At 38.3% G+C, this 13282-nt stretch overlaps 1 protein-coding gene across 3 annotated transcripts in view; it reads left to right on the forward strand.

Annotated features, from left to right (window-relative positions):
• DPY19L1 (dpy-19 like C-mannosyltransferase 1) overlaps nt 1–13282 on the forward strand; it is a 91073-nt gene that overhangs the window by 25666 nt on the left and 52125 nt on the right. For all 3 annotated transcript variants that reach the window (XM_032871802.1, XM_032871797.1, XM_032871806.1), the window contains exon 6: nt 190–283. In XM_032871802.1, coding sequence (XP_032727693.1) covers nt 190–283 — 94 coding nt within the window. The remainder of the gene's footprint in view (nt 1–189; nt 284–13282) is intronic.

A 13282-nucleotide genomic window follows, 5' to 3' on the forward strand; every position in this document is an offset into this window, starting at 1 on the left:
TAAAAACCACTGCAGCTCCTGCCGTGTTCTCATCTTTGTTCCGCGGTAGAGTCACGTGTTCGTATGGGAACCAAGGCAACCATTTAATGTATCTGTGCCATTTGCAAACTAAGCACATTTTAATATAAATTGCCAGACATACAAAGTAATTTATAGTTAGAACATATGTTTTGTTTTTTTTTTTTAAAGGATTGGGAGATCCTGCTTGCTTTTATGTTGCTGTAATTTTTATTTTAAATGGACTAATGATGGCATTATTCTTCATATATGGCACGTATTTAAGGTAAGACCATTCATTGAGAATATTTTGGTATGTGTTATAATACTATGTAGTAAAAATAGTGAGATAAAGATTAACTTGCAGTTCAGTTTTATAACTGTTATATCTAATACATCTATTTATAGATATAAAATTCTTTCCTATTTGAATGATTTCACCATTGGCATAGTCAGCTAAACTTAAAATAATTTTAGATGCTTAAATAAAGAGAATGGTGGAAATATTTTATAAATTTTAAATATTCATAGGCTTTTGAGCATAAACAGTATATTGTTTGCATAAAATATAAGGACCAGTCATCAAATGGTATTAATGACTATTTTGCTGACATTAAGATGGAAGTATACTCTTTACAGATATTTAATATCTGACCTGATTAATAACATCATAGTCCAGCAATATTCCTTAAACTAAAAAGATTGACAAATTTTTTAAGGTTTTTATGTTTCTTCTTCTTTTGACAATTTGTTACATTGTACACTTGCTTAAATATTTAACTTGAGAGTATCTTTAGAATTTTTTTTTTTAATTGCTTACTGATTTCTTGTTAGTACAGAAGTGTGAGCATAGGTATATGATTTTCAATTTGGGTTAATGAGTTTGAATCTACTATTATTCCATTATACTTGCTTTGGAAGTATGGCATTTTCAGTTTAGTACCTCAAAGATCTGCTGCATTCCTAGCTCAGTGTTTGAGCAGGTAACGGTTACTTGTTAAATATTTGTCAAATGAGGAAGTTATTAGAAGATCAATTTAGAATATATTTGCGTATAGATTTAAGATACTTTGATGCTAGTATTTCTGATTTAGCTATAAGAAAGTTCTTTTAATTATGTAACTGGGGGAGACGGAAATGAAAATGCATGATTAAAAGATGAGGTGGTAAATTTTGTTTTTGAAACAAGACACAAAGATAACCAAAAGTATACGGTAATCAGAAGAGGAAGCTGACTTGAAAGACTGCAAGGCCAGTGTGCCTGGTATCATGATGAGCCAAAGGTCTCTACTTTGGCCGGGTGGTTGGGGGGGGTGGTCTATCATTCTGCTGAGTACTAATGGATAGCTTTTCTACATTTGGGAGATTTGATTTTGAGTAAGAGAAGTTAAAATATGGAATGTGGCAATGTTGCTAAATCACTGATCTATATTATGCTATTTTTTAAAAAAAGAAAGTTTAAAGAAGAATTTCTAAACATTTACTAAACATTCAGTGTCGTTTTCTTATAGTGCTTGTTATAGCCATCATTTCAAAGGCCAAAGGTACACCGTCTGCTGTGAAGAGCCTGATGTCCTGGTTCTGACTGAGAGGTTCTAGGTGGTTTGGGCCCTGACCTCGGATTTCTCAGTCTTCAGCCCCAACAGTCCCCTGATAGCAGTTTTCTCCCTGCATAGGAGAATACATGTGCATTTGTCTAGTCAACATAAAGTACAGACCAGGTGGCTTCTTTTGGAGATGGCATGCTTGGGTTTTGAAACTATGTGGAGGGGTGAGATGGGAGCTGGAGCCATGCCGGGTGTGTGTCAGTGGGACACAGACAGCAAGGAGAAAGTGCTTATAATGCTGGAGGCAGGAGACATTTGTTCTGTGTGGAGGGTTCCTTTAATTGTGTCTTGGAACATCAGAGCGTTTTGGATAGGTTGGGGAGAAAAGAATCCTAGGGAGAGGCAAAGGTGGGCAACCTGGGATGTAGAGAGCGGATCAATTTTGCTAGGATGCAGATTATTGAGGGCCGTTGTAGAAAATGAAGACTGAAAAAATGGGTTGGGCTGGTTGATGAATGACCTTGGCTGGTCTGAGACTATTCCAGAGCCAGTGAGAGGAATCAGAAATCTGACCAGTAGAGGAGCAGGATTCAAGCTGAACTATGATCTCATGAGACCATTGATTTCACCTCTCACCGAGGTTAGCCAGTGACTACTTGAGCATGCTGTCTGCCAAACTGCAGGGTGATTTTAGAATCAGTTTAGTGGGTTTGGCCCAGGACCTTTTTTTTTTTTTACAAGAAAAAGAAAAGATTATAAACATCAATAAGAGAGTACACAACACTTTGTAAGATGGGTGTTATTTAGAGCAACTTCTGTTTGTTGATTGTATATACATGTCTACATGTGCATATGCTGAGTTATAGTCTACAAGTCTTATTTCTTGTAGTTTGAGTGTAGAAAAAAGATCTGTAGACCACTGCTTAGGGTAGCAATAGGGGTGACTTTGCTTAAAAGCATTTGAGTCTTGGGGCACCTGGATGGCTCAGTCAGTTAAGCATTTGACTCTTGATTTTGGGTCAGGTCATGATCTCAGGGTTGTGAGATCGAATCCAGAGTCTGGCTTTGTGCTGGCTGGGTGTGGAGACTGCGCAAGATTCTTGCTCTCCCTCTCCCCTGTGCCCCTCCCCTCCTGCTTGTTTAACCCTTGCTCTCTCTCAAAACAAAACAAAACAAAAACAAAAACAAAAGGCATTTGAGCCTTTCCAGAGAGCTGTTTTTTGGTTTCTCTTTCTGGCTCAGAAGGCTGTAACCTGTTTCAGCTTCACCCACTTGACTGCTCTGGTCCCTTGCTGGCCCCCTTCGGGTGTCCTTGACTCTTAGGCCCTCCTGGGTGCTCTGCCATATGCCGGTGCTGGGCTGTAGACACTGCAGTAGTGGCACAGGTTTCTCTTTCTCTAGTTCTTCCTTTGCTCCGTTTGCTAGTGTTTTGTTTTGTTTTAACCCTGGTTAATCACTTTAGCTCTATCCAAATACATCCTAAACTCGTTTCCTTCCAGCCCCAAATGAGCATCCAGTTCTCCCACATTATAGAGCCCCTTGTATTCTCGGGAGCCTTGGCTATTGCCCTGTGCCTTGAGGAGGGTGGGTGTGTAAATTAGATTCCAGTGGTGATCCTGCTTTATACTGTGTTGAATAAAGTCTTCTGTCACTTCTTTAATCAGTCTTTTTCATCATTTTTTAAAATGTTCTTGACGTGAGTATTTTTAGAGGTCTCAAATTGCTAGGTAGTTCATATTGTTTTCTTCCTTGGTGGTTAGTTTTGTCACCCTTCTAACTTTTAAAGTGGGATGAAGCTGCAGACTTCTTAACATGTGGGTTAAGAATAAAGAGGAGGATATCTATAATTGTGGTTAGAATCTTTTTATAAATTGTATTATATAAATTTACAGGCAGATTGAGTATGACATTTTTACTCCAGAAGCATATTTCTTTTAAGATAGTACAGATATAAGTTTTCTGAAGTCAGATAAGCCAATCCATTTCACAGAAAATGAAAGTGGAAGAGAAAATAGAAAACACAGCCAAATGGTGAAGTGGGGCTGGGCTGCCAAGCTCTGACTTGAGGAGATGAAGTCAGATGTTTTTGCAAATACAACTTATTCATGCTGTACCTCCTGGAATTCTCAGTATTTTAGTATTTTTAAAAGCAAAACACATTGTTTTTATTATTTTCTAAAAGCCATGTTGTTAATCCATGATTATAGTTATTTATTTTATAAGATGCCCTGACATGTGTCAGCTACAGTTTCTGGAGGCCAGTTTCTTAAGACTTGGTGTGTGTAAGTCTCTATTCTGTAGGGAGGAGGGCTCCCGGAGTGAACCTTCAGGGACTGTTAGGAGCTCCGCTGAGCTAGGTAGGATGGGGAGTTCAGCTGCCAGGTACTGGGGTAGTCGTTTATAGCAATAAGCTAAAAACAAAAGAGTTTAGCCTTCTATTACTTACTGTGATGGTGTAATAAGATTCTAAAACTGGAAAAAACACAGACTCCCCTGGTCCACTTCCCCCTCTGGAACAGTACCCGGGCTGAGATCGAGGGATTAGTGCAGACATGGGGGTCATCTCGCTGTTGAGGAAGCCCTGAACAAAAGGCTCCAGCATTTTATGGACACTGAGGTAGGAGGGGGGAGGGCGAGGGGAAAATGGCTAGGAATGGAAAAGTACTGGGTACTGAGTCAGACTGGGGAAAAGTGTCTTCAGGGTTACCCCCTTTTACCCCTCCATAAGTGGACTTCCACCCAAAGTCTCAGATAAAGAGACCTAGAAATGAAGGTGCTGGGGTTAGGAATGCAAAGATATGGAGGGCATGACTGGCCAGGGCATCCTGAGTCCTCAGAGACTGCATTGTACTGACCATGAACCATGTGTGTGTGAAGCGGGTAGCTATCTCAGTGAGGCCTGTCAGGTAAACCTTTGTCACTGTGTATGGTTGGGCCTCAGAAATCATATATAGGTTTTTAATCAGGAGTCCAGCTATCTAGGACATTAGTAGGCAAGGTCATGAGCTAGTCCTGGCATGTAGGGCAGGGGGATCTGGAAGAAATGCAGTGGGCCTGGTCCTGAATGTCCAGCAGAAATGTGATGGGAAGAGTTGTCCCCTGTTTCCAAATTCACCACTATGTACCCTGGCTCTCAAGAGCATACCAAAGCAGAACAATTTCTGTAGGTGAAATGAGTGTCTTTAGCTGATGCCAGCAGTAAGGCATGTAGAAGCCAAGACAAAATATAGACAACAATCTGTCCAGGCTCACTGGGGCATTATTCTCAGGTTAAATAAAACATGAGGATCTGGGCACAAGTCCGTACTTGATTATGGTCTGACTGTTTTCTGTTGTTGGTGTACATCTGTCACCTTGGCATTTTCCTTCACTATCCCTTATGATGGGATCTCTTATGCCATATTCTATGTATTCCTCTTTCTTGGTTTATTTTTTTACTCTGGCACATCTTCCATCTTCTAGAAGTTTTTGAGAATGAATTGATGGAAAGTAAATTTTTGAATCCATGTATGTTTGAAAATGCCTTTATTTTGTCTTCATGTTTGATTTATAGTTTTGCTTGAGTATTGAACTCTGGATTGGAAATCATTTTCCTTCAGAATTGTGAAGTCCTCACCACACTGTTACTGCTTCGTGTGGTGCTGTTCAGGCATTCCTAAATTATTCGGAATCCTAAATTTTTGTATGTGACCTTTTCTTCCCTTTTTTTCCTGAAAAACTGTAGAATCTTCTCACTGTCTCCGTGGTTCTGAAATTTCACAATAAGTCTCGCTCTAGATCTGTCTGTTCCCATATTATCTTGGGCATGTGACATGTTGTTTCAGTCTTGCACCTAATGCCCTTAATTTCAGGGAAATTTTCTTGGATTATTTCTTCACTTACTTCAGTCCTTTCGTTTTCTCTTTCAGAACTTTTTGTTATTTGGATATTGCATTTCCTGATCCTCTAATTTTCATGTATTTTCCCATTTTTAATATCATTGCTCTTCTATATTCTGGGAAATTCTGTCAACTTTATTTTTCCAACTCTTCTATTCAGTTTTTCATTTGTTATCTTCTAATTTTCAAGAATTTTTATTTGTTCTTTGAATGCTCCTTTTTAAAAAAAATAGTATTTTATTTTTATTTCATGGATTCAGTATCTTTCTTTCTGAGGATACTAATGATTTTTTTCCTCCCTAAATAATTTGGTATCTTCTAGTTCAGTTTTTTAATTCTTTTGGTCTTTACCTACCATGTTAGAAGTTTCCCTTAGCTATCTGGCTATCCTAGGCTGTCATGATTGAGACTAGAGGACAAAAAGCTGTATGGGAGCTCCAGATCGTGGGTGGAACCTGTTAACATTGAGTTTTTATATAATTTGAATAAATGATGTGGGAAGAACTTAGAGTGACTGCCAGTTCTTTGGTTTGCCTTTGGATGTAAAAGAAAATTTAATGTAACAAAGGTTTTTCAGGGTTGTAATAGGGAAATGAAGTGTTTCATAAGTTAACTGGAATACAAAATTATAGAATTTTTAAGAAGCGCCATGGTTGGAGGGAGAACACCTAAATGAGTTAGGAGACATTGTCTTCTATGTGAGAATACAATAAATTAATGCTTGCAAGTCACCTAGAAGAATGCCTGCTTTCAGAAAGTAGTTTTTAATTGAATGAAGTGAATAAACAAATTATTGGGGAAAAAAACCTAACCCCTTGATTATTATTTACAAAAGACACAAAAATGATACATTATCTTTCACATAAGCTTTGTTAGAATTTTACTAATTTAGGAAATATTTTTTTCAGGGACTCATCTGAAGCATTTACTCTGCAGATTCCACTTTTTTTTTTTTCAGATTCTAGTCTTAAGATTGTTTATTTACTGATGAAATATGTATCTAGCACTTTAAAAGGTAACTCTGAGGAAACAGAGTCACAGGAAAGTTACTGATCCTAGAGGTCAGACTTGGGCAGCAAACGGTGTGGTTAAATGTCATTTGCTGAGATAATGATCTAAAAAGGGACAGGTTTTAGAGAAAAGATGCCAATATTTTGAACCAATAACTTTCATCAATTTATGCATACTAACGAGAAATACTTATCTTTTAAATATTCATATACAACTGTTAGACCAAATGATTAAAGATGCGCTAGAAGGCCAAGTTAATAGAACGTTCCAACAGCAAAAAACAACAAAACTAAACAACCCACAGCAACATGGAGTTGAAAAAGTTTGAGCAGGTGTAATTCATAGCTTACTTAAGACATGCTTTTAGCCAAAAATCCATACTGCATAAACAGTAATGCTTGATATTTTAATGAAGCATGAACAACACACAAATCTCAAATAAAACAATGGAAGCAAAGCTAAATTGGCATAAAGAATAAGAAGTTCAGCTTTGCCTTAAAATAGGTACAGGAAGGGGGAGGTGTATATTGATTGATGTAAATAATTGACATGAAAAGCTACTCTGTTCTGCAGGAGAGTCTAAAAAGGACACTGAGTCACTTCATAGATAACTTTGGCTGGATCATGAGAAGAAAATAGAGAAACTGGTTATATTAACTATGACTATTCACTCTCACTACTCAGGATAGAAAGGAGAATGTTAGCAAAATTTAAAGGAAGGTTTGGCATATAGATTAATCTACAATGCCTTCAGGGCTTCTGGAACACATCTACAAATAAAATAGTTAAAAATTCTTTCTGGGGGGGGGGGCAGTGCGTTAAAGCCTCTGCCTTCGGCTCAGGTCATGATCCCAGGATCCTGGGATCGAGTCCACATCCAGCTCTCTGCTCAGTGGGGAGCCTGCTTCCACCTCTCTCTCTCTGCCTACTTATGATCTCTGTCTGTCAAATAAACAAAATAAATAAAATCTTAAAAAAAATACAGTCAAAAAAAATTCTTTTAGGTATCAAAGAAGCGTGAACTTTCAATGACCAAAGAAAATAATAGAGTAGAAAATCAGAAGATGAATACATTATGCTCGGTGACTGGTTGGTTCCTCCTGTGGAAGAAAAGGCATTTTCTGATGACTAGCTGTGTCTACAAAAGAATGGGCAGGATTTTCTGACAAGAGCTGAGAAGCCGTGGAGAACAGAGTGGAGACAGAGAAAGGTAAATATTCAAGAGGAGGATGATCAGAGACAGATCAGAGTGGTCACAGTGATACAGAGCAGCAGACATTAAGTCTAGAGAAGCTCATAAAAAGGATCATTAGAAAGTTCTCAAAAAGCCACCTCAGTGCAATAGAGGGAATGGAGAAGAGGAACAAGGGACCCTGGACCCTGACTCTGTGAGTTAAGACTCTAGACATGCCCTTGACAAAGGAGAACAGCTGTGAATTATGGAGAATGAGCTGGAGTACTAGGAGAGAACTTCTCTGAGGAGGCAAGTGAGAGAAATGAGCTCAGAGGAGCAGGCTTTCATGAAGGGTCCCAGATGATGTCTGAAAGTAGCAATAGAGGAAGCTTCAGCCTTATCTCTGGGCCTTGAGCCATATAGGTGCATGGTGCCATGAGGAAGGGAAACTTCTTCTCAGAGGAGGGTAAGATTTCATGGTAGGAGGAGAAGGAAGCATCTGAGTAGAGGCCAAGGTTTCCTGGAAGGAAGTTGTTCCCCATGCATTGGAGGTTCTTGAGGGCACAGTAGTAGGTCTGGATGGGGAGTCAAGCAGTGTGGTGGTTGGGTCACAGTAGACACTCCACTGAACCCATGGCTCTGATGATGAGCAGGTAGTGTGTCCAGGCCAGTGATCAAGGATGGCAGTGATAAGAAGTGTGGTGTGTTTGTCTGACAGTGTCCCCTCTCAAAAAGGAATGCCAGCCTACTTTTGGTTGGATAGTTTTTATGTTTTCATTTACTGCTGAGATACCTTTTGACTCTGTGCCATAGACAAGGCTCAGGCCCAGTATTAGGCACTATGCATGCTATGATGATGACCTGGGAAGTTCACAGTCTAGTAAATAAAATCATCTGTTTCTTGGCCCTGGTGGACAAAGAGTTAAATTAAAGGCCTTAATTAGTTGCCTGGAAGGACTTAATTAGACTGGAAGGACTAAGCTGAGACCTTTTCTTGCCTTCCTGATTATCATTCTTATTCCTCACCTTTACTCTCTGCAGCTTTCTTTTATGCTCTAGAGAAGCCAGAAGATCCATGTGTAAATTTAGGGGAAGATGCTTAGCTCTCAGCAGGTCTGCTGGGCACTTTTTCATCTGGCTAGCAAGGTGCTTGTGCCTTACCTCTCAAACTTGAGACTGGAATTCTCTTAATTCAATTATTTCTACATTATTCTTTCATTAGCATTCACGCAGCAGAAGTTATTTAATTTAACACACTCCAAGAGTTATTTAATAACGTTCTGAAGTAACTGTGATTACTTTTTCTCCTTGAATGTTGAACTTTGTACATCTTGTGATTTTTTGGTAAATCGAGGTACAAGTATCAGTGATTAACCAAGCCTGCCAAAATATGATGATTGATTTGAATCCATGATACTTAGAGATGTGAGAAAGAAGAGAATTGTAAATTATTAAATGTCAAAATTGAAAATTTTTTAAAGATCTTTTGCCCCTTCATTTTATACCCGAGGAAATTGAGGCTCAAAAGGTGAATGAGATGGATGAGTAAATGTGCAAACTTAGACTATTTTAAAATTTGCACAATGGGAGCTTTCATATTTTCTGATGGTGGTAGTATTACAGAAGAATCTTCTTTTTTTAACCACTAGGGAATGCTGAAATATCAACTGATGAACTATAATGGAAAAAAAAAATCAGCCTTAAGTTTTCTGATTATTACATCTTTTCTGTTTAGCAAAATAAAATGACCTATGTGCTAGTCTATAAGGATTGGCGGGAAAGGAGGAAAAATGCTGGGGACGCTATTTTAGAGTTATTTTAAGTCACACCATTTCAAAATGATCGTAAGTCAGATATTTATTGTAGATAAGCAAATTTTGTTCTCCCCTCCTAGCTATGCAAGGCATGAAAGTGTACCAGAAAATCTGCCTCCCTGGTTAGGTAAGCAAAGCTGTCTGTGTTTGTGTAAGATGCTGGGCGACGACCTGTCTGGCAGTTACTTAGTGAACAGAGAGTGATGTCACACTGATTCTACCTTTGGGAAGATATCCAGTCCCAGAGCCCCACAGGTCATATGGCAGTCGAGTATGGATCGAAGACTTCTTGAGCAGACCTCATCATGAGATTTGGTTGGGAAATTGGACTTGGGATTTTTCTGTCCTTGTCCTCTTTTTATCCCTGTCCCTTTCTTTACTCTGCCATTAAAAAATTTTCGATTTGTAAAATTTCAGTTTTGAATCTTTTTCTGTTCAGGGCATTTTTAAAAGGGAATTTTATATTAATTTCCCAAAGTGCTGTTGTTGTTTTTCAATTTCTCTTGTGTAGGTTGTTTTTGGATTATAACCAGAGAATGAGGAGTCTTTCCAGCCAGGTGTTCCAGATGCTATACAAATCATGTATATTCTCTGTATATATAGTCAAAATACTATATAGATTTATAAAATTGAGTTTATTGATGATCTCATTCAAATCCTTAGTATGTTTTCTTTAGCTTATATGACCTGCCAAAGTCTGAAAGTGTTAAAATACTATACTATGATCAGATTTTATCATATCCCCATATTTTTAGAAGTTTTAGCTCTAGATATCTGGTGGCTGTATTGCTTCTCCATAACGTTTTTATTTCAAGAAATAGAATTGAATAAATGGAGAGAGACATACCATCCAACTGAATGGGCAGAATTACCATCACATAAATGATAGTTCTTCCAAAATTATATGTAAATTTAATGACCTTCTGATCAGAAATCCAGCACTTTTTTGTGTGTGTTTTGTGTGTGAGAGGGAGCACTGGTTAGAATTACCTAAAAAATGTTAGAATAAAAATTAACAAGATAGTAAACAACGCGTGTTGGAGAGGATGTGGAGAAAGAGGAACCCTCTCACACTGTTGGCGGGAATGCAAGTTGGTGCTGCCACTTTGGAAAACAGTGTGGAGATTCCTTAAATTAAAAATAGAACTTCCCTATGACCCTGCAATTGCACTACTGGGTATTTACCCCAAAGGTACAGATGTCATGAAAAGAAGGGCCATCTATATCCCAATGTTCATAGCAGCAATGGCCACAGTCGCCAAACTGTGGAAAGAACCAAGATGCCCTTCGATGGATGAATGGATAGATGTGGTCCATATACACTATGGAGTATTATGCCTCCATCAGAAAGGATGAATATCCAACTTTTGTATCAACATGGATGGGACTGGAAGAGATTATGCTGAGTGAAATAAGTCAAGCAGAGAGTCAATTATCACATGGTTTCGCTTATTTGTAGAGCATAAGGAATAACACGGAGAACATGGAGAGATGGAGAGGAGAAGGGAATTTGAGGAAATTGGAGGGGGAGACGAACCATGAGAGACTGTGGACTCTGAAAAACAATCTGAGGGTTTTGGAGGGGCGGGGGGTGGGAGGTTGTGTGAGCCTGGTGGTGGGTATTATGGAGGGCACATATTGCATGGAGCCTTGGGTGTGGTGCATAAACAGTGAATTCTGGAACACTGAAAAGAAATTTAAAAAATAAATAAAAAATTTCAAGAAATGTTAGGTGGAAAGAACATAAATGTCCATCAACAGATGAATGGATAAAGAAGATGTGGTATATATATACAATGGAATACTATGCAGCATCAAAAGAAATGAAATCTTGCCATTTGTGATGACGTGGATGGAACTAGAGGGTATTATGCTTAGCGATATAAGTAAATCAGAGAAAGACAATTATTGTTTGATCTCCCTGATATGATGAAGTTGAAAAGCAACATGGGGGGTTTGGGGGTAGGAAAAGAATAAATGAAATAAGATGGGATCAGGAGGGAGACAAACCATAATCTCATGAAACAATCTCACAAAACAAACTGAGGGTTGCCAGGAGGAGAGGGGGGTACAGAGAGGATGGTGGGGTTATGGACATTGGGGAAGGTATGTGTGTGGTGAGTGCTGTGAAGTGTGTAAACCTGGCGATTCACAGACCTGTACCCCTGGGGCTAATAATACATTATATATTAATAAAAAAATTAAAAATTTAAAAAATAAAATGTTAGAATACTTAGGGATGGAGAATTTTCCTTATCATATGTTAATATTATAGTAATGAAAACATTGTGATATAGAAAATATAGAATTAAATCAATTGACTGGAATTAACAGATTCTAGTATTGTGAGAAATTAATGTATGATAAAGGCTGAATTTCATTACACTGGAAAAAGGAATGTTTATTAGATAAATGGTGTTAGCATAATTGGCTATCTGTTTCAAAGAGAACAAAATTAGGGCTTTATACATACATTTCTGTAGGTGAAAGATTTAAATGTAAAATACAATGATACTAGAAGATTTAGAACACTGTGTCATTTTGAGGTAGGAAAGATCTTCACAGACAAAACAAGGAATGAAGAAGAAATAAAGGAAAATATTGACATTTAACCACATAAAATTTAAAATTTCTTTTTGGCAGAATACACCATAACTTATATCAAAAGACTTAATCACACATATAACAGTCAAAAAATTGATACCCTTAATCTTTGGATAGGGAAATAGACGATCCAATGGAAAAATGGACAAGAATGTAAACAGGCAGTTCACAGAAGAGAAAATGCACATTGTTCCCAAAACCCATAAAAACGATGCCCCATACTAGTAGGCAAGAGGTACAAATCAAAATAACAGTGAAAAAAAAGTTTCCGCCTACCCAATGGGCAAAATATGAAAGGGTCTGGACACATCAGATGATGTGTTCTGGAGAAGCAGACACCTCATACACTGTGTGTGTGGGGGGGTGTGTGGATTAATATGGCATTTTCTGGTTCACAGTCTTTGACATGGCAGTTTCACAGTTAGGTCTGTCCTGTAGGAATAAAAACACCAATATTTACATGTACAAGGATGTTTATTTTAACATGTTTCTGTAATAGTAAGAAATTTAAAAATATCTATATGTTTGATAATAGGGAAAGGTCTAAACAAATTATAGTACATTTGTCCTATGCAATGTTTGACATCTATTAATAAGGATGCCTCGGGTTACGTGTATTGATTAGGAATAATCTTTATAGGGGCGCCTGAGAGGCTCAGTGGGTTAAAGCCTCTGCCTTCAGCTCAGGTCATGATCCCTGGGTCCTGGGATCAAGCCCCACATCGGGCAGGCTCTGTGCTCAGCAGGGAGACTGCTTCCTCCTCTCTCTCTCTGCCTGCCTCTCTGCCTACTTGTGATCTCTCTCTGTCAAATAAATAAGTGAAATCTTAAAAAAAAAAAAAAAAGAACTTTGATTATGTCTATCATCACTGTAGCCCCAAAACCTGGCATAAGATAAGCATTCAGGGGCGCCTGGGTGGCTCAGTGGGTTAAAGCCTCTGCTTTCGGCTCAGATCATGATCCCAGAGTCCTGGGATCGAGTCCCACATCGGGCCCCTCTGCTTCAGCAGGGAGCCTGCTTTCCCCTCTGTCTCTCTGCCTGCCTCTCTGCCTACTTGTGATATCTGTCAAATAAATAAATAAAATCTTAAAAAAAAAGGAATAATCTTTATAATAGATGAATTAGAAAAAATAAATTTCAAGGAGGTGTTAATAATGTGATCACATTAATATATGGGTATAGAGAAAGATTTGGGCAGGTGGACACACACACAAATGTTATTGATTATCTTGGATGAATAGGATTGAGAGAAGGGT

Source organism: Lontra canadensis, unplaced genomic scaffold, assembly GCF_010015895.1.
Source record: "Lontra canadensis isolate GAN:19392208 unplaced genomic scaffold, GSC_riverotter_1.0 scaffold2, whole genome shotgun sequence".
Classification (NCBI taxonomy): domain Eukaryota; kingdom Metazoa; phylum Chordata; class Mammalia; order Carnivora; family Mustelidae; genus Lontra; species Lontra canadensis.